Source organism: Calonectris borealis, chromosome Z (genome assembly GCF_964195595.1).
Source record: "Calonectris borealis chromosome Z, bCalBor7.hap1.2, whole genome shotgun sequence".
Lineage (NCBI taxonomy): Eukaryota > Metazoa > Chordata > Aves > Procellariiformes > Procellariidae > Calonectris > Calonectris borealis.
In genome coordinates, this window is record NC_134352.1 from 48454733 (window position 1) to 48476845 (window position 22113).

Sequence of the window (22113 nt, forward strand, 5' to 3'; positions counted from 1 at the left end):
TATAATTTTTAGCACTTAAAGAGAATAAAAGAGTGGTATGCTTGAATTAGCTCAGAGCAGCTTTTATGCCATAGCACTGTTCCATGCAGGTCTGTGAAGAAGAGCTGCATCGTGCACAGAACAACCCTGTGAGTGCTGAAGTGAGGAGACTGGAAATGATGATTTTTTTAAAATAGTTTGGTCTCCAATCTGGCTTGGCTTTGATTTCTAGACATTCAGGAAATGGAACTTTTGAAGCTGAAGTCAATGGGAAAATGTGCACTGTTCCCCCTCAGTAAGTGTGACTTTATGGAAATGTTAAAATGCACCTCATTGTTTGCATAGAGTCTCCTTTTGGTAAGAAACGGGAATCTGTATAATCAATTACTCCAGAGATTTTCCTTCAAGGCCTTTGGGTTAGAAACTGTGGACACTTTTTAAAAGAAAATATTTTTACACAAATGAGCTCTTTTCATACAGAATCAAACAAATCCAAGAAATACCAGGCATTTGACAGTGACATGTGGATGAATATCCATAAAATACTCAAAGGAAATATATGTCAGAATACTAAAATAACTGCTGAGTCTTGACGTTGTGTTCATTAATATAACCCAGTGATTGTACAATTTAACTTAAACTGAAGACTACTGGCAGGTTTTTCTGTTCACTTGTTAAAGAAAAACCCCAAACCCTATGGTTCAGTGGAGTAAGCTATTCTATTTATATAGCAATGATACTTTCTGTAAACCAAATTTTATGCACTGACTTCTCAGATGAGAAAATAGTCTTCCTGTGATGTTTTTAATTATATCCTAGATGGCTGTATCAGTACATTCTCAGAATAAAAACTATTAGTAAGCAGATCTCAACATCAGGTGTTTCCTAAAAATCTTCCAGATAAGGCTATAATCAGGACTGTGATCAGGCATCTTGTGATGTTTGAGGTTACTCTGTCTAGCACCCTGCACAGTCTCCCTCATAGCAGTGCCCAGTCACTGACTGGGAATGGTCATTTTGACTTCCCCCTTTCACTGATGTGGATATTTGAGTCCTAATGTTTTACATCAGTTTTTCTCTAGTTTGGAGAAAAGGAGGCAGAGGGGTGACCTCATTGCTCTCTGCAGCTTCCTGAGGAGGGGAAGTGGAGAGGGAGGTGCTGATCTCTTCTCCCTGCGATCCAGTGACAGGACATGTGGGAATGGCTCAAAGCTGCGCCAGGGGAGGTTTAGACTGGACATTAGGAAGCACTTCTTTACCGAGAGGGTGGTCAAACACTGGACCAGGCTTCCTAGAGAGGTGGTCGATGCCCCAAGCCTGTCAGTGTTTAAGAGGCATTTGGACAATGCCCTTAATAACATGCTTTAACTTGGTCAGCCCTGAATTGGTTAGACAGTTGAACCAGATGATCATTGTAGGTCCCTTCCAACTGAAATACTCTATTCTATTCTATTCTATTCTATTCTATTCTATTCTATTCTATTCTATTCTATTCTATTCTATTCTAATTCTATTCTATTCTATTCCATCATTAGAGATCTACCTGCACTATCTTCCCATATGCATACTCAGGCAAACATGACTTTTACCCCATTCTGTATTTGTATGAAATCAAATGGCTATTTTACTTATAGTAATTTTATGCATACATAAAATTGTCATTAGGTCTTATGGGAAGACAAGAAGTTATGTTTCTTTTTCTGGCTTTGGGTCTGATCATGCAAGCAGCACAGCCCTTCTGCAAAATTACTCTTTCACATGTTTTCCCTAACTTTGCTAGGAGTTGAGGAAATAGGAATTATGGACAACATCCAGCGTGTAATAGGGGCAGGCCCTGCAACAGATACATAATCTGAAGTACAGTCGCTTACTTTTTTTGTTGAAAGGCAGTGGGTAAGATACAGAAAAATATTTATCCATACCTCACTAAAATCTAACCCCCTGCTATACTACAGGCTTGCAGATTAACTCAGTTGATATAAGCTCTTCTACAAATATATGCATGTACATAAATGCCCACTATATACAAAATTCTTTCTGTGTTAAATTATTGTTCCAATAAACTGGAACTGTGCAGTGAGACAGTGTTAATGATTGCTTGGACTAAAGAACTGTCTGATAAATGTTCTCGATAATGTTGTCTGGAATAAAGGAAACAGAGAGAAAAGGAATTAATTTGGTATTTTTTTGAGGTATCAATGTATGCATGTATCAGTCTCCACAAATACTATGCTGCCTTTATGTTTCAATCTTTTTAACTGTCAGCAGATATTTGCAGCTGAATAAGCAGTAAATAAATGGAGACAACATATTTTCACAGTGAACAGTAAAGAGTTTTGCAATTTTTCTCATCAGGAAAAACCCTTTCATTTATCCATATAGAAATGATATTAGGTTGTTGAAGTTCTGCTTAAACTTATGTGTTGCGCAGGCTCCTGGAATATTTTATACTCCTCTGGCTCCATTTACAAAAGAAAAGTGTTTTTCAAAAACTTCTCACAGTTGCCAGTGGTAGTTCTTACAGAAGCCTTAATGCACAGGAGTCCCTAATGCCAAATTAGATGCCCTGGGCCTCTGATTTACAGCTTCTCTAGGCAATAGTAGTGTTGGTGACTACCTTCTTCCATTAATGGTCATGCATCTAAATCAGAGGTAGCAGTGATAGAAAATTTAATCCTCTTCTGCTGAGTCTATCTCGTTGTTTTCTTTGTGGACACTTTTACAACACTATGAGATCCTGGGATTGTGTTGGTGGTAGGCATTTGTAACCCCTCCCTGCAGACTCAAGATATGAATGAGTTTTCATAATCATTTACCATGCATGGCATGGTGTGCTCTTGGCCTGTGCAGTGTTGACATTTGTTGACTTAAACAACTTTCTTGACATGGTAACATGCTCATGTGATTAATTCCAGCAGCTAAGAATGAGTCAAGATGACAGTAAATACTCTTGCAGCATAGAAGCCTGAGACACCTCACTCAGTTGAAAATGTTTCTAGCACTGAGACCCAAATCTCATAATAAGGCTTGGAAGGTGGATCTGTATAAACCCTGAAAACCATGGTTGCTTATTCAGACCTGTTGAAGCTTTTTTGTTATTGTTTGCTAAATACTAGTAATAGGAGAAGAGAGGTCCATGATCTCTAGCAATCCAGGCAGCTGCGGAATCAGAGATCAAATGGTACATAGGATGCCTCTCAGTTGGCTTCAGATGTGTTGGGAGGTCTGGGCTACCTGCAAGGAAAGAAACTTTGAAGAAAAACAAGCTTCTGTTGTGAGGGTCTGGGAAAGAAAGCATATGTTGAGGGTAATTGTTGTAGGCAATTCCCATCTGAGGGGGACAGAGGGCCCAATATGCCGACCCATCCCACAGGGAATTCTGCTGCCTCCCTGAGGCCTGGGTTAGAGACATTACCAGGAAACTCCTTGGTCTGGTACAGCCCTCTATTACCCGCTATTGGTTATAGGGGTTGGCAGTGATGAGGTTGCGGAGAGAAGTCCAAAAGCGATCAAAAGGGACTTCAGGGCACTGGGGCAATTGGTTGAAGGATCAGGAGCACAGGCAGTGTTCTCCTCAATCCCTTCAGTGGCAGGAAAGGAAGGAACAGAAAAACACACCTGATTAACACGTGCCTCAGAGGCTGGTGCCATCGGTGGAATCTTGGCTTTTTTCATCATGGGGAGGTTTACACGGCACCGGGCCTGCTGGCAACAGATGGAGTTCAGCTGTGTCACAGGGGGAAAAGGATTCTCGCTCATGAGTTGACGGGGCTCATCGAGAGGGCTTTAAACTAGGTTTGCAGGGGGAAGGGGATAAAACCAAGCTCACTAGAAATGAACCTAGGCGTGACATGCCAATGTTGCAGGTGGAATCGATAGCCCAGCTCAAGTGCATCTACACCAATGCATGCAGCATGGGCAGCAAACAGAAGGACCTGGAAGCCATTGTGCAGCGGGGTAGCTATGACTTAGTCGTTGACAGAAACATGGTGGGATGATTCTCATGATTGGAGTGCTGCAATGGATGGCTATAAGCTCTTCAGAACAGACAGGCAAGGAAGGAGAGGCAGTGGGGTGGCTCAGTATGTTAGGGAGTGTTTCGATTGTCTAGAGCTCAACAACTGTGATGACAAGGTCGAGTGCTTGTGGGTAAGGATGAGGGGGAAGGCCAACAAGGCAGATATCCTACTGGGAGTCTGTTATAGACCTCTTAACCAGGATGAAGGGGCAGATGAAGCATTCTACAAGTGGCTGGCAAAAGTCTTACAGTCGCTAGCCCTTGTTCTCATGGGGGACTTCAACTTACCGGACGACTGCTGGAAATACAACACGGCAGAGAGGAAACAGTCTAGTGTGTGGAAGATAACTTCCTGACACAGCTGGTAAGTGAGCCTACCAGGGGAGGTGCCTTGCTTAATCTGCTGTTTACAAATAGAGAAGGACTGGTGGGACATGTGGTGGTGGGAGGCTGTCTTGGGCTCAGTGACCATGAAATGATAGAATTCTCGATTCTTGGTGAAGTAAGGAAGAGGGCCAGCAAAACCGCTACCATGGACTTCCGGAGGGCGGACTTTGGCCTGTTCAGGACACTGGTCGAGAGGGTCCCTTGGCAGACAGTCCTGAAGGGCAAAGGAGTGCAGGAAGGCTGGACGTTCTTCAAGAAGGAAGTCTTAAAGGCGCAGGAGCAGGCTGTCCCTATGTGCCGTAAGAAGAACTGGCAGGGAAGATGACCGGCCTGGCTGAACAGGGAGCTTTTGCTGGGACTCAGGAAAAAAAGGAGAGTTTACCACTTTTGGAAGAAGGGGCAGGCAACTCAAGAAGAGTACAGGGATCTCATTAGGTCATGCAGAGAGAAAATTAGAAAGGCAAAAGCCCAGCTAGAACTCAATCTGGCCACTGTCATAAGACATAACAAAAAATGTTTTTACAAATATATTAAGAACAAAAAGAGAGCCAAGGAGAATCTCCATCCTATATTGGATACGGGGGTGAACGTTGCCACCAAGGACGAGGATAAGGCTGAGGTACTTAATGCCTTCTTTGCCTCAGTCTTTAATAGTCAGAGCAGTTATCCTCAAGGTATTCAACCCACTGAGCTGGAAGACAGGGATGGCGAGCAGGATAAACCCCCCCATAATCCAAGAGGAAGCAGTTAACGACCTGCTATGCCACCTGGAACCTCACAAGTCTATGGGGCCGGATGGGATCCACCCGAGGGTACTGAGGGAGCTGGCGGAGGGGCTGGCCAAGCCACTCTCCATCATTTGCCAGCAGTCCTGGTTAACAGGGGAGGTCTCGGATGACTGGAGGCTTGCCAATGTGACGCCCATCTACAAGAAGGGCCAGAAGGAGGATCCGGGGAACTACAGGCCGGTCAGCCTGACCTCGGTGCCGGGGAAGATTATGGAGCAGTTCGTTTTGAGGGCACTCACAAGCCATGTGCAGGACAACCAGGGGATCAGGCCCAGCCAGCACGTGTTCATGGAAGGCAGGTCCTGCCTGACCAACCTGATCTCCTTCTATGACCAGGTGACCCGCCTCGTGGATGAGGGAAAGGCAGTGGATGTGGTCTACCTGCACTTCAGTAAAGCCTTTGACACTGTCTCCCACAGCATTCTCCTAGAGAAGCTGGTGGCTCACGACTTAGACAGGTACGCTCCTCGCTGGGTAAAAAACTGGCTGGACGGCCGAGCCCAGAGAGTTGTGGTCAACGGAGTTAAATCCAGATGGCGGCCGGTCACGAGCGGTGTTCACCAGGGCTCAGTACTCGGGCTGGTCCTGTTCAATATCTTTATCAATGATCTGGATGAGGGGATCGAGTGCTCCCTCAGTAAGTTTGCAGACGACACCAAGTTGGGTGGGAGTGTTGATCTGCTGGAGGGTAGGAAGGCTCTGCAGAGGGACCTGGACAGGCTGGATCGATGGGCCGAGGCCAACTGTACGAGGTTCAATAAGGCCAAGTGCCGGGTCCTGCACTTGGGTCACAACAACCCCATGCAATGCTACAGGCTTGGGCAAGAGTGGCTGGAAAGCTGCCTGGAGGAAAAGGACCTGGGGGTGCTGATTGACAGCCGGCTGAACATGAGCCGGCAGTGTGCCCAAGTGGCCAAGAAGGCCAGTGCATCCTGGCCTGTATCAGAAATAGTGTGGCCAGCAGGAGCAGGGAGGTGACTGTGCCCCTGTACTCGGCACTGGTGAGGCCGCCCCTCGAATACTGTGTTCAGTTTTGGGCCCCTCACTACAAGGAGGACATGGAGGTGCTGGAGCGTGTCCAGAGAAGGGCAACGAAGCTGGTGAAGGGCCTGGAGCACAAGTCTTATGAGGAGCGGCTGAGGGAACTGGGGTTGTTTAGCCTGGAGAAGAGGAGGCTGAGGGGAGACCTCATCGCGCTCTACAACTACCTGAAAGGAGGTTGTAGCGAGGTGGGTGTTGGTCTCTTCTCCCAAGTAACCAGCAATAGGACGAGAGGAAATGGCCTCAAGTTGCGCCAAGGGAGGTTTAGATTGGACATTAGGAAAAATTTCTTCACTGAAAGAGTGATCAGGCCTTGGAACAGGCTGCCCAGGGAAGTGGTGGAGTCACCATCTCCTGGTGTATTTAAAAGACATGTAGATGAGGTGCTTAGGGACATGGTTTAGTGGGCACTGTGGTGTTGGGTTGATGGTTGGACTCGATGATCTTAGAGGTCTTTTCCAACCTTAATGATTCTCTGATTCTATGATTCTGTTAGCAGCAGGTGACAAGGAACTAGGGTTCATTTCAAGTCAGTTAGACTTTTTCATGGAGGAGAGGTCTAGTTAAGAGGGTTCTTGATCCCACTTTAAAGCAGCTGTAAAGCTTAGTGCTTACCAAAGTCTTTTGGCTCACCCTCCATTGGCCTTTGCCCAGATATGCTCTGTGCATCTTACAGGCCTCCACTTTGTTACATCAAGTGGCGCCTAAGATTGATTAGCTGTCTGCTGCTGCTGAAAGGACCTCTGGATCATGTAAGATCTGAAGGGGGTAGTCAGCTCTTGGCTTCTCAAGAGGGTGTCCACCAAGATAGATTTCAGCCTGAGCTGAAGGAGGAGCACAGTAGCCAGGAGAGAAAGGCACACTATCCAATTTCTCAATCTCTTAGAAGCAGAAAGGTATCTATGATTGTTACTAGAAGATTTAACAGAGAAATGGAGTTCAGAGTGAACACCACCTGGTAGTCTGTATTCTTAAACTGCATAATTTCTCCTCTAGAAGAATACTCTTGACCCTGAAGTTAATTCTTGGGAAGGGGAAAAATTCATTTCTTCTTTATAAAGAAAACCATGAAGCCTTGCCAAACTCTATAAGGAATGTCATAGGAATCCTCTCATGCCGAATTCAGGGATGTCTTCCTGTATTTTCATCTGACTGAGAAGCAGAGGCCAGAGTGGTATGATAGAGGTGGCAGAGGTAGACGTGGTATGGATCTCAAGCAAAGTTTCTGTTAATGTCAATGGACCTATATCTGTCTAAGGATTTGAAGCTGAATTGTGGATGCACAGTAGAGAAATTAGCCTGTGAACGGAAAACATTAATACCATCTCTGACAAGTGACAAAGAAATACGTGACCTGAAAGTAAACTTCTTTTGTATATTTGTATGTTTGTGTGCATACACAGATATTCATAAACAGCACAAATAAAAGGTGCAGAGTTGGCTGCTGGTAGGAAATGGCTGTCTTTCCTGGGGAGACATGAATTGAATTTTTATAGTTATATCCCATGAAACAATTCAGCAGAAATATGAGCTGTCAGGAAGCTAGATGTGTGTAAATATAACTTGGGTTTCTCTGTGGATAGTTTATATTATTTACATTTATAGAAACTAGCTCCCGTTTAGAATAGCTAATGCACAAATGACTGCAGAGTCCTGTCTGCTTTAAGGTTGATGTCACTTTTGGTGTCACCCTTTCTGGATGTGTCATGAATCTTTGAAGAGGTGTCAGACAGACAAGAATATAACTTTCAGAATTAGAATTTTAACCCTTGTATTTATTTTCCTGTTTCAAGCTCTTTTTTTTTGTTGTTATTGTAATTTGACCTGTTGCTCAGTACCCCATCTGTTTCTCCCTGGGGAGAAAGTATAAAATAAAGTTCCAGGGTGCCTGGCTGAGAGAATCTTGACAAAGAGTCACCTTGCTAAAAATACAGTTTAATTTTGTTTTTTGACTTCAAGTGGTGATTTAGATATTGGTTAAGCAAGATGTTTGAATATTTTTCTGAATGTTTCTGTTTTCAGGAACAGACTTAAATGAAAAATAAAAAAAGAAACCAAAACAAACCCCACCACCACCCTGTCAGAAAATTAATTAATTTCTCATTGTAATAGACTGTAATGTTTTGTAAAAGTAGCTGGTTTTATAAATTTGAAAGAAGCAATAGTCTAATAATGAAAAATAATAAAATAATGGCATTTAAAGGATGATAGCCAATGAAGTCCTTCTAGCAGGAGATTTAAGTAATTGTTCACGGAGATTTGTAGCACTAACTAAATTGGACAGATTCCTTAGTGAACAGTATGCCCAGGTGAGCTGTGCATTCCCACTGCCAAAAAGAACTCTTTGACATGAAGTATGTCTTGGACTATGGTAATGGGAAACTTCCCAAGATTTCACACATTTCTTGATAATCTCCATGGAACCCTAACACTTACCATATGTTTTTCTGGTTGGCAGGTGGAGTGGATACAACAGCAGGTGGTTAAAAGAAGGATAAAGAGGGATTATAAACCTGGTGGTACCCAATCCACTTATTTCAATGATCCCAAGTGGCCAAGCATGTGGTACATGGTGAGTACATACAGGGTCATTGGCTCTGTTTCATGCTAGTGTTTAGTGGTCTGCTGTGATATTTTGAAAAGGGGCAGAATATTATGTTCAGAAAAAGCAAATTTGGGGTTTTTAGGTAACTAATGAAGGTCTGTAAACTCCTTACAAGTATTATAAAGAATTGCTGGTGGGCCCTGCAATAGGAAACATTTATTAATGCATTCATTCATGAATGCTTCCTATTGCAAGAATTCTTATCCTTATTAGAGGATAAACTTCCAGCAATGAGAAGGCAAGGAACTTAGCCACAATCTGTGAGAACAGTGAAACCACTTGTTTTCAATGTGCCTAATTCACTGTCTCCAACGTCAATGTGATATAAATGTCTTGTGTCCTGAAACAGAACAGAGCGGCGAACACTGACTGCTCAGTGTTATAATCACACTCTTTTTAGAAATGAACAATTGCGTTGTTGAAATAAAAGGATTGGTTTTGCTGTTTCCTGTCTGACATGAGTTGCATGTTTTCTGAGCAATTTTTTTTTTTTCTTTGGCCCAGTAGTCACAGTTAAAGCCTGGAGTGAAAATTCTGTATTCACAGTGTTTTTAAAAATATCCTCATTGTGCTCAGGAAGGTGCAAATGAAAAGTTGTATTTAGTAGGCAGTTGACTCCAGCCGACATGTCTCCATTTTGGCTGATATGAGACTTGCTTTCTTTCTCTGCTGTGCTGTTGATGTAGTTCTAAATCTCTACGTGTTGTTTTCTCACTACGTCACCTATGTTGCTGACAGTAAGACACTCAGAAGGCGTTATACTTGATAGATTGAATTGCTTCAGATAGGGAGGAGAGTATGCCCTTCTGGCAACAATATATAAGATAATTTTCCTGTAAGTAGATACTGTCCTTTCAGTATTTTGTTACTTTCAAAGCATTAAGTTAGTATTTCAGGTGAATGAACAAGATTGTCCTAACACAGCTTTGAAAATATTTTAAAGTCTTAATTAATTTCATTCTGGCTTGTAATTCATTGTTGCATACATTGAAAAACAAAAAATGTCATAGGTAATTTGTAACCAACAGTAAACAGTTGCTGTTAGTAAACTCAGTCAGAAGTACTTATCTTCACATATGTATCATATGAGCATGTCATTGGTCAGAAAGTCTAGTAGCTTTGCTATTCGATTTCCTGAATTCTTGTATTTTAATGAGAGGCTAAATAATAACTTTACTTTCAAAATTCCTCTTATTTTTATTAAAGAACTGTACTACTGACTCTTCTTTTCTGATGAAAAAATTGTTCCATATTATTTTTTCTGAACTATTAGAGATCTATGTCTTTCAGGCAGTAACTCTCCTCATACAGTAGAAATCTATTTCATTCATGTTTTATTGCAGTACTGGATTGATGTAGCTAAGGGGTTTCTTTAGCAGTTTCTTGTCCGCTTTGAAAACAGCTTTTAACCAAAATGTAGTTCTTCCCAGTTGTTTGTGAAAGCTGTATTATTTTGGGTCATGAGATCATGGCAGGTCTTTTTCCCACTTTATTGAAATGTGTATACTTGTCTGTCTCCTCTAAATATATTTATCCTATAAATATGTGCATAAGGTGACAGACAGATTCCAATAAATGGTTGTAGATTGTGATATTGTGTTCTGTCCTCATTTTTTAAAAATTTTATTTCAGCATTTTTAATTGAAACTAGAAAATAACAGTGATTTACCTTTAGGTAGTCTGCTGTTATTGCTATAGACTTTCAGCTCTGTGTTAGACTAAAAAGAGGGAGCCCAAATTTCAGGAGAACAATAGTAGTCAAGCAAAAGCCCACTATATATGATGTAGGGTAGCATATGTAATTTTTCCTTTGTGCTCCTAGATTTGCATACAAGGCTTTTAGTGCCACCATAGCTTTTTGGTGGAACCAGATTAGTGGGGTGTTTTTTAACTGATAATAGTTGCTTATGTCAGTTGCCTCTCATTTTGTTCAGGTAGGTAGCAGTCTCCTACTTACAAATCACTGGTGTTGCCTAGCCGCACTGCTTCACAACTGCCCCACAATTGCCAGTCTAATACGAAACGTGCTTTAGGGCAGCAAACGGACTTTACTGTTTGTCTTGTACAACTTTCAGAATATTGTCATTTCTATACCTGTGGAAGAAAGTCCTCACTTGCAGACCCTCTGAGAATGGGCTGTTCTTGACTGATTGCTTTTACCTCCACTGAATAAGTCTGTGTATTTGCAGTATCTTTAATGGTAGTGGTTTGTTGACATTTTGTTGAGAGCGATCAGTAAAGTATTAGCGAGTACACTATTTCAGCAGAGAGAATAGCTAAAAATATGTGAATGGGTTGACTTCAGGACTGATTTGGGTCATTACCAGATATCCTCATATGACTGTATTTGTGATTGTAACCATAGCTACTTTTGTTAATCTTATTTACCTTTTTAAGTTGAAGGGAAAAAAGGAATTTGAGGTTAGTTAATGGTTTCAGTCATTGCTATGTCAGAAAGAGGTTTTTAGATTGCTGGCTGCAGATGTGTTATTGAGAAAGTAATAAAATATTATCATGTACAGGTTTGTGTTTTGATTAATAAGTAACTTCGTTGTGGGTTAAGATTGATACCTTTGGCCGTTGAACTGGCATAATCTCTAACAGGGCCGTAAATGTAGTTCAGATTTGTTGACACAAGTCCTTTTATTTGAAGACTTTGTTAAACAATATCTGATTGATGTTTTTTCTCCCCTGGCTTTTTCTTCACAAGTACCACCCCTCGTAATTTTAATTGTCTGGGCTAGAAATAATACATTTTTGTTTATGTGATATCCCTGGCAAGAAGTTACGAGGGGGATTCAGGCCTTCTTTCTCTTTTGGGCCGTCACAAAGTTTAAAGGTTTCTCTCAAGAACTATTCTTGAACAAATTAAAAGGTCTTTTTTTAATCACTCTATTTTTCTCCATTTACTCTAAACACATTCCTAGAAAGAGTAGAGAGATTAGGAATATAGTTATTTACCACCTTGTGGTTCTGTGGAAGCAGAAGCTTCCAGAGCCACTGATCACCTGAACAAGTGTACCTGTACTTTTCATTACCAGGGGATTATCTATTGAGAAATTACAGCTTCTCATGCTTTCTAATAACAAGGAAAAGGCGATTTTCTTCTGACTTCCCTTCCTGAAAGCAAGGAAAGTTGGAAAAAACCCAACTGAATCCTGAGGCATCTGTGCTTAAGAGTAGAATAGAATATTTTAATAGATTAAGTAACATGTGAAACTTCACTTCTTCAAGTATTATTCAAAACTGACCTAAGAACTGGGTCCAGCTAGCTCAGAATGAACTGATAAAATAAAATAAAATAAAAGGAAAAGAAGGTCCCTAGTTAACATTCCTTTCCAAATTTTGAGTCAGGAGAGAAGTAACTCCCATATGCCATCCCCAGAGCTCAGCTATCTTTGTATCATCATGTTATATCTAATAAATTTCTTCTCTTTCATTGATGTTGACAGAGTAGCCTGTTTGTCAATAACTGAATGAACCATATACAATCAGTTTGCATAACTGAAAGAGGTCGAAGTCAACCCTGGAGCCCTACTGCTGTCTGAAACTGTTTTACTTAACTTGTAATAACAACAAACAGTGTCTTTGGAGTGACTGAGGGGACTTTGTGCCTAACCAATTTCACTGTACCTGCCAGTTGGTTTAATGAGTTTCCTCATCTTGCCTGCATGGAAAAATGGTCATAAAACCTAGAGAAGGTAAATACAAAAAAATGAAAAATATATGCAAAGATGTGGTTAGTATAACTAACTTCGACTTTAATAATCTTCAGTCACAAGGCTCTCCTTGCTGACCATTTCTTTTTGCTCTCCACTTCAGAAGAGCTTCTTAGTGATCAGCTGAAACTGGAATCACACAGGCATACAAGCACAGCTTTCTGCAGCTGTAATCTAGCTCTGCTGTGATGCTGGGCTCCATTGCATATTTTTAAAAATAGAATGTAACTGCAAGAAATTAATTTAAACGTTTATTTTTTAACAAACCATTGTTAGACTACAAAGACACTGACTATGTCTTTGCAGTCAGTTCAGACAGGCACAAGTCTTTTTCAAGGATAATCCTCTCCAGTACTGTTATCATCCCTTCCATTGTTAATAATAATTGCTAGTGCTGACAGGATTCTCTGATTTGGAGAAGTTTCCACTTCCTACCAGGTTCTTCCCACTCTGCATGGCCTAGTTACTGGTGGGCAGGAATTGAACATATAATAGGATATTTCTGTGGGACTGAGAATTTACTGGAAGAGAGCATGAAGTTTTGAGATGTGAGGGTGGAGGGAGAGGCACTGTTCTGTTAGAGCACCTAAGAATAAATGTGGTAGTTAAAGTGTATAAGCCAAGTGTTTTCTTATCACTGGATGCCACAGAGGAAATGTGTATCCAGAGGTTACTCCTTATAGCTGGAGAAGGTATGGCACCATCAGAGAGAAACAGGGAAAAGCTGGAACTTTCATTGCAGTAAATCTGGGGCAAGATGGTATTCCTCTGAGGAACTACAGCATAAGGTAACTGAACTACCCACAAAAATAAATAATACAACTTTAAAACCAGTGTTATACTCAGAGAAGAAACTAGCCAGGGTCTCTAAAATGCATACTTGGGGATCATCCTGAAAATTTTTATAGCAGTGAAACTTACCTGAGAACATAGGGAAATAGCTGACAGTATCACTAACGTAAACCACAGCAAGAAGTGGAACATGAGAACTTGCCTGTCAGCTTCTCAGACAGAAAATGAGTGAGATAGTCACATTCATAAGCTGCTTGGAATGGAGGAAGAAGGACAGCACCAAAGAAAATGCTCTTTTAATTGTCATTGCTAAACACATACCACACCAGCATAAAGTATAATTCAAAGCCTCATTGAAGTAAAACTTTCATTTTGTTTTACATGTATCTTAGGTCCACAGTGGTGTCAGCTCACCTTTTGTCTTAAGTCATTTTAAGGTCTGTTTTTGCTGTTGATCTTTACGAAGAAAGTACTTCCTCTTCTGAAAATTCTTCCCCTTTTTCAGAATCTCTTTCCTTTTCTCAACCTTTGTTATTTTCTCTTCACATTTATTCCTCGTTATTCCTTCTTTCTAGACGTAACCATGCTTTGAGAGAGTACGTGAAAGACAAAATGCATTTGGAGGAGTGCTAAAAGCCGTCGACTTCACCATCTTCTGTTTGGAACCCAAAAGAAGGGCTTTTGTAAAGCCGCATTGTACCACTCCATAGCCTGCTAGTTTTCTCTGAGAGGTAGCAATATAATAAAAAAGGATTATAAAACACTATAATTTACATAGTCTTTTTAAAAATAAGAAAAGCATATTAGGTAAATATAATGCACTTCAGTTGCTGAAAAAGTCAAATTTTCTTACAAAACTTCTGAAAAGATACTCTAATAGAAGTCTGTAAACCTAAGAAAAACCACGATGTCTGGCTGTGCTGTTTCTCCAACTGCTTATATTACAACTTAGCTCTGGGGGCTTTTGGAAGAGCATTCCTGATTTCCAAAACTGGACTGAAAGGACAAACAGATGCCACAAATGCGAAGTGTTTTAGGGGACTCAAGGTGGAAGAGGATTACAGCAGTGCCAGCAGGGCACAATAAAACTAGGTGACTGAGCCACAGTGGAAACTAACGTTTACAAATTCCTTGGTGAATAATACTTGGTGAATTACTTGGATGAGACAGCTATATAATATTGTTGCACAATTATAGATGTAGTGTGATGTTACTGAGATTTTTAGAAAGCTGTTGAAGATAAAAGACTTGCTGAGAAGCTTAACTCATTAGCCAATATTTATCAGTCATCCTTTTATATTTGCACTGTAAGATTTCTGATATAGACAGATGAAATATAATTTATACTGCAATTTAGAGCAGTCCATGCAGACTGATGAGATCTGAATTAGTTGCATGTAGGGCTGGCTGCCTTGAACTCTGATGCTGAAACCAAAACCCCAGAAAAGTTGCTTAATTTTCACTTTCAGTGAGAACTGTCAAGTCAGCATTGCTTTGAGCTTCGGCGAAGGATCTGGTGAACCCAGCTTATTTTATTTCTTCAGAAAATTCCTCCAGTATGTTACATAGTGCTCTCCAGTTATATTTGTGAGCTCCCAGGTGAGCTATACTAGCATTCACAGGGAGGGACAGACACTCCTGCTCTGACACAGTACAGTTGACTCTGGACGGCAGCCAGAATGGGGCTAATAAGCCTTTATCAGCAGTGAGTAATGTGAGTCTCCTAAGGTCCTGTAGCCATGAAATAAGGTGGAAGTGAAGAGTTAGACAGGGCAATTGCCTCCCTTATGCCGCTGATGAGATCTACGGGGAGTTGGCTTATCTTGTGCCTCTCTTCCAACTCCAAGGGCGAGTGGCAGAGCAGAGGAAAGGATTTTACGTTCCTGGCCTGGCCCTTACTGAGGTCAGCTAAGGCAAGTGGGGCTGTGGAAGGAGGCAGTGGGGACAAAGGAAGGAGTGACAGGTACCTGATGGGACGGTCTGGAGAGAGGCAGAGGGAGGAGGAGAGGTCACACTGGGTCCGAGTGCAAGCCCAGGTACAGGGGAGACAGAATTCAGGACAGAATTTCACCTGCCACATGCTAACACCACGGCAAAAGAACGTGTCACCCTCCTTTACGACCTCCTGAAAATTTATTTCCAACCCACCTATGCCAGGCATTGGCAGCTGAAGAAAACCCTCACTCTTTTTTTATTGCCCTCCCAAGAATTGTTCTCTCTCTCTTTCCGCCTGTTCAGTGGAAGCCAAATCATTGTTCTTTCTGAGGTGGCATGGCATGCTTGTAAGTGTTTTGCATATTTTGTAACTTGGTTTGGTTATTGCATGCACTTTTTATATTTGTGTTTTTCATTGCATGAGAAGATCGAGCTTTTGGCTTTTAAAAAGTTAAGAAGACGATCTGTGACTTAACTTAGTGGAAGTGCTGCTAGAAAGAATCAAACTGCCTGTCAAAACATTACCTTGCAAATCTGCATGTGGAAACACACCTCTTGTTCTCTGTGGATAAGGTAATACAAAATTTGACATAAATTAATTTCCTGTTGGAAGAAGACAGCATACTTTAAGGAATCAAAACCCTGTAGAAGTGGATTTATCCTTATCTACTGAAAAGAGATTATTAGTGCTACTAGTTTAGCAAGATTAGCAAATAGTTTAAAGACAGAATGATCAGATAGGCTACTTGATCTGTTCCTCTGGGACATTTAGTTCTGACTTCCAGATAAGCAGCCCTGGAAGCAACCAGGAAACACAAAATGGAAGTCAGCACTGTTCACGGGTTGTGCCAGCATTTTCACTGAACCAAGAAGCAGCATTACTGAAATCATTTCCATACTTGCTTTGGGAGAGATTTTTCCTGAATGTCAAAGATTTAGTGATAAATCATACAGCAATAGCACACAATCCTCTGCCTATTTACTACAATGATTTTATCTTCAGAGGGAGAGTATCCACTTTCATTTTATCTTTCAAGAATTTATTTTAAAAGTAATTTTTTTTCTGGGGAACAACTGAGTCATATTAAGAAACTGCAGGTACTTTTCTGTATAATGTCATTTGTGAAATACCATTTGTGTATAATATTGCGTTTTTCTGAACTGCCTTTTTCTGACTCGTTTCTGTAATTAGTAAGGAAATGATAGTGCCACAAAATCTTCGCTGAATTTCTAATGAGGTATAATAAATATCTGCCTTTAGCTTTAGTTCAAACTAAACAGCTGACAATAAATTATATGGAATATAACTGGATAGCAAATTGCTAACATTAACAACTGTAAAGTGGTACTGGTGCACAATTTGGTGTATTTTAGTTTTTATCTCTCATAGCACTTCAGCAGGAAAAAGAGTCATGTATATATAGAGTTACATACTTATCTGGAAGTATACCTTTTCTCTTTTCAAAGGAGAAGGAATTTGCCCATCATTACTTTCTGAGAGTAGTTTTCCAAGAACAACTGCTTAGTTAGCTACCCACTTTTCAGATTTTTTTAATCAAAATCAAGTAATATCAAATAGCAAAACCATTTCTTTTGTTGTGCAATACTGAGTACTCTATTGATGTTACTGAAAAAAGGAAGAGGTAATTTAATTAATTGCAAAAAATACTACCTTGTTTCAAACATGTATTTTTTTGCTATTGTTTGCATACTAAAAATGCAGGTACTTCATGAAAGGGATTGCTAAATATTGTATCTACGTAACATCTTAATATTTTATAGCTTTTTTTCACATAAAGGACACCATACAAACACCAGGAACCCCAAAATGACCAGAAGTGCACAGCCACAGTGCAGAAGAATCGATTCTGAAGCTTGCCTGTCTTGTGGTCTTATTGCTAAAGAATGAACTGGTGTGACATGTTCAGTTTGTCCTCATCAGAAGCAAACTCATAACCTATGAGACTTCTATAAATTTCCAACACAAACAGGAGCTATATGACTTCCCAGTCAGGGAGCAAAAATTAGTATTGTGCTTCTATAAGGCAATTTCTTAACTGTTCTGATCATGGGGAGGTTTACACGGCATTGAGCCTGATCTGTGTAGTGTCCTTTGCAAAAGAGAAATTGGAGAACCACTATTTAGCTCTAGGATATTAGGTCTTGTACCAATCTTTAAGTATCATTATGCCTCTCTGTACTGAAGATAGATGCCATATGACATAGGATACCATGAGAATTGGGACATCAAAACTCCAGCTTTCCTGATTCCTGCACCCATGCTCTAATATGTCTTCCTGTATATCACATGAGCAAACATTGTGACTAAAATTACAGAGGACCTTAATTCTCGCTGACCCGTTTTTGACCTTAATTCATGCTCCTTTTTCAACCATGTTTAAACCAAAAGCAACATCATCATCATCAAAACCCAGAAAAAGCAAACACAGTGAGGATGGAGACTTCAAAAAAGTGTGTTCTGCACCACTTCATTAGATGCAGGTCATCCTTGGCATTGCTTGTGGCTGCTTCTAATGTCATGAAATCTGCTGTGAGTTACATCTGCTGCTCAAGCCCTGTGAAGAGGATTTTTTTCTAGCCAAACAAGAAACAGATAGCAAAGGAGACTAAAAATACAGCAAACTCTATCAGTGCCATTTTGGAGAGAAATCCAGCAAGTGTTTTTACATATGCATGACTTTTAAATACCATTTTGATGAAAGTTAACTTAAACAAAGTGATCATTTTGAACTCAATCATTGAATACAGGAGACCCTGTCAGCACAACATCCCAAATCTCCTCAAAGACAGGCAGTAGGACTTTTTGGAAAATACGCCAATTTTAAGGTGTGGAGCAATACAGGTAACATCTGTGCTTGCTCTTTGCTGTGGAGGTTATAAATTCTGCAAGAACTTAAGCACTGACTGTTTCAAAATAAACTCATTTTCAGCAAACAGCAGAGATGCATGGTGGTCAGCAGGAGGAACTGTGCGGGAGGGAAGAGCCTCAGACAGCCCCAAGAGATGCAAATGTGAATCTTTTACAGTGTTGATACCGCTTTTGTCTTACCCTTTCTATTGCGTTAGAGTCCACTAATTCATGACTAGCATGCCATTTCAGCATATGATTGCCCTGTCTTTATCTATTTTCATGTGAATTCCTAACAGAACAAAGCAAGTTATTTTCAGTTTTGAAAACAATTCAAAACTATATTAAACCCAAGTAGTATAAGAAGAGAAGCCTAAGAAGAGGCAGATATAAATATACATGAGAGACTAAACATTAAGTATATAGTGGGATTTTCTTGTTCTGTGTCTTTCGGATAAGACAGTTTATTAATAAATGGTAAAATACTGCTTGGGAGATAGTGCTTTGGTTTTTATGAATATCAACTCCTGGTTACAAGATTACATTTGGGAGCCAGAAAACCCGTTTAGAAAAAAATAAAGACAAGTTAAGCAAAGAAAATATGTTTTTGAAGTTACAAACAGGTTGAATAACTTCTCCTTTGTTCAACTTCCGTGTACCCTTCCACAGCCAGATTTAACGTTGAATCAGGAGGAGACTTTTTTTCCTTATAAGTCTCCTGGACTGGTTGCAAGAAGGCTGTTGAGGAAAAGTTTGTAATGTGCAAGCTTTCAGACGCAGTGTTTGAAGAGGCTTTATATGATCCCAGCTGCTGAACCACTGAAATCCATATATCCTTGATTAACTAATTCCCCATCTACATGAATTGAAAGGTGGATAGAGGAATTAATACAGCCTACTTAGAAAGTGTTACAGACGTTACATCTTGGTAAGGAGTCAGTCTGCTTACAGAAAACATGATTCTGGAAAAAATCCCCGAATTCTTGTAGCCCACTGAATTTGTGTCTCAAGACTTCCTCAGAGCCCTCAACTCATGATGAAGTTTCCCAAGACACGAAAGACAAGCTCGAGGCTCCGTGTGTCACATCCTACGTCTTACAGTATCCTTGCCCCCAGCTTTTCAATCCTGTCCCAATCCCTTGCATCATCTTTTATGACTACGTGAACAGCAGAGACAAAAAAAATACAGGAAGAGGGAGCAGGATTAACTTTTCTGACAACACTGAGAAGTTAGATTGGTTCAGGTTTCTTGAGGATCTTGACACTCAATTTAGGGTGTCTACTCTCTTAGTTTTTATTTCCATATTAGGTGTACTTCATATGATTTTCCTTTTTAAAACATTGTCTCCTGCAGTTTCCATCTGCTCCCACTCCAGATTGGTAATGAACTACTATATAAGAGGATAAAAGCATTGTGAAAGTGAAAACATTCTTCTATTTTATGTCTATCCTTTGAAAATGTTTGCGCAAACACAGTGTTATGATGTTGATCCATTTTTTGCTTAACAGGGAAGTTGCATGATATTGACCAGTGAGAGAACAAAAATCTGAAAGGTTCCTGTCTTTTAAGCCCACTCAGATTGAGCATGCGGTCTGCTTTTGCTATGTCTGGCTGCTGCTTCTTCTCCAGTATTCAAAAGTTTCAAGTATTGACCACACTGTGTGAAGTGGCTTTGATCTTGTTTGGGATTTCAAACATGCTGATAGCCTGAGACTATGTTACACATTGTGTAAACTATTACCACTGAAACATTCTGAGGACTAATTCCATAGATATTCTCAATGAATGAATCTATAAGGGTGGCCAAAAACACTTTGTAAGCTTGGTTTGTTACTTTGCCAAGCCCTAGAAAAAGCCTTAGATTGTCTCAACATTTGAAAGACTCACATACAAAATTTATCCCACAATCTAATAGGAAAAATAAACCTAAGGCTGAGCCATTCATCTCTTTTTGCCTCTTAACAGGTAGAAGTTGTACGTATGAGTGCGACTGTGAATGAAACAGAGGTTATGACCCATGTTGCCTCCAGGCAGGCACTAAGCAGCAGAGATCTCCTGATGCAGTTATGTTGTATGGGGAAGGACAAGAACAATTGACATGTCTGTATATGTGTTTAGATAAAAAAAAATAAATTCTAAGTCATCACCATTTTTCTTCTAGGCAGTTGTGAATAAGGGTGCTACTAGGAAATTGATTCAAATAGGAAAGTTCAAATTAAAAGTAAGGCATGCAATGACAGCATTGAGCAGGTTTCCCTCATTTCTCCTTTCTGTAACAATCCTGTGATTGTAGTCACACTGCATCAAGTTGTTCATTTGATTCATGTGTTGGTTTTAGGGGAGAGACAAGAAGGAAAATATAGAGCAATCAAATAAAACATTTTCATTGTGAATTGAAAAGTTCTCACCTAGATTCTTGTTTTGTCCTTTGTATCCATGTTAAATTCTGGCATCCATAAGTCAAAGGATGATAGGTTAACTGAGAGAAAGTGGCTGAACAGGAAAAGAAAAAAAGCTGTTTTGGCTTTTCATAAGAAAAAAAGAGAAATCTTTAATAATAAAGTGGCTACTTGCAATGGTGCTGTTAATGAGATGCTGTGCAACAAAGTACACAGGCACGTGATGAGGTCTCATGTGCCTCACTGGAATTAGGCATCCACCTGAATGCTTTGCAGATCGAGGATAGATTTAAGCATATTCCTAAACTTAAGCATGTACTTAAAAGTTTTATTGATTTTTTCAGTGTCCCCCAAACCAACATTAATTGGCTGCTAAGTGACCCAAACTTTGTGTTTAAATATGCCTGTATTACATTGTGATTACTGTTTAGTTGCTTTTGTGGATTGTTTTATGTCAAGCCCTAGATCTACACAGGAATTGATCAGAGTGTCTCCACTAATTTCTGTGTCATCAGATTTGAAAGTGTGCTGTAGGAGAAAGTAATTTCAACTTTCCTGAACTACAAGGAAGCATTGTAGCCTCTTAAGATTTGAGACTTAAAAATTGCACATTCTCAGTGATGTTTCCTTAATTAAAACGGGTATAACTAATCTGTTAAGCCGTCATAATGGCTTCAAAGTACAAACTGACACGTCGAATCCTCTGTTAACTTCCGTATAAGTGGCTATGTTATTAAGTGCTTATGGGTTCATACTACGTCTTTAATGGATCCAAAGATCTTATTACAGTTTTTAAGTAAATAAAAACGTTTTTGTAATTGCCTCATGCATTTCCATAGTAGAACATAACAGTTGAAAAAACGAAGTCGTTTACTGGAGGTACATTATATTTCTCCGAGAATTCCCCCTCTTACTTGGAAGATCCTTTTTAGCTTTGCAATGATTTTTTTTGCACACATTCTTGTTAGAATAGTATTTTCAGTTAAAGATCATAGTTTTCTTTAGTACTTTCTCTGGGTGTGTCATCTGCTGATTTCCTGGGTTTTTTAAGATACCTGCAAATGCTAAGGCAGTTATCATTAACGGATATCATTTCAAAATTGAGACTGCCCTGCACACAGACTCTATATAAGCCTGACAGTCATGAATGTGATTTGCCTCCTAGTCGGAGTTAGACAAATTACATTTTTGAGTCTTTGATGTGCATAAAAGTTGCTTATACTGAGGTTGTATATTCTGCCTGTCTACAGGAATACATTCCTCTAGTATCCGTTCAAAATCATGTTCTCAGATCAGTTCCACATATTCAGTTACTTTATTTGCAACTGGGGGAAGTTCATTCATAGTAATGCTGCAGTCAACACAATCTACGTGTCCTTAGTGATAAAGTCAGGCATTTAGTTTAGTAGCAGCTCCCCAGGTCCCTTAAAGCCTGATTACTAGAAAGCTCCATAGATGTTGGTCTGTGTCCAGTTCTCCATAAAAACAGTGTTTGCAAATATATGGGACTTTTCCAGAACCTTTCTGCCATACCTATATTTTCTGAGATAGCTTGAATCCTGACACTCTGCTGAGATTTC

The 22113-nt window shown here is 40.1% G+C and overlaps 1 protein-coding gene across 2 annotated transcripts in view; it reads left to right on the forward strand.

Moving 5' to 3' along the window:
• PCSK5 (proprotein convertase subtilisin/kexin type 5) overlaps positions 1-22113 on the forward strand; it is a 260305-nt gene that overhangs the window by 46155 nt on the left and 192037 nt on the right. For both annotated transcript variants that reach the window (XM_075136217.1, XM_075136218.1), the window contains exon 3: positions 8672-8785. In XM_075136217.1, coding sequence (XP_074992318.1) covers positions 8672-8785 — 114 coding nt within the window. The remainder of the gene's footprint in view (positions 1-8671; positions 8786-22113) is intronic.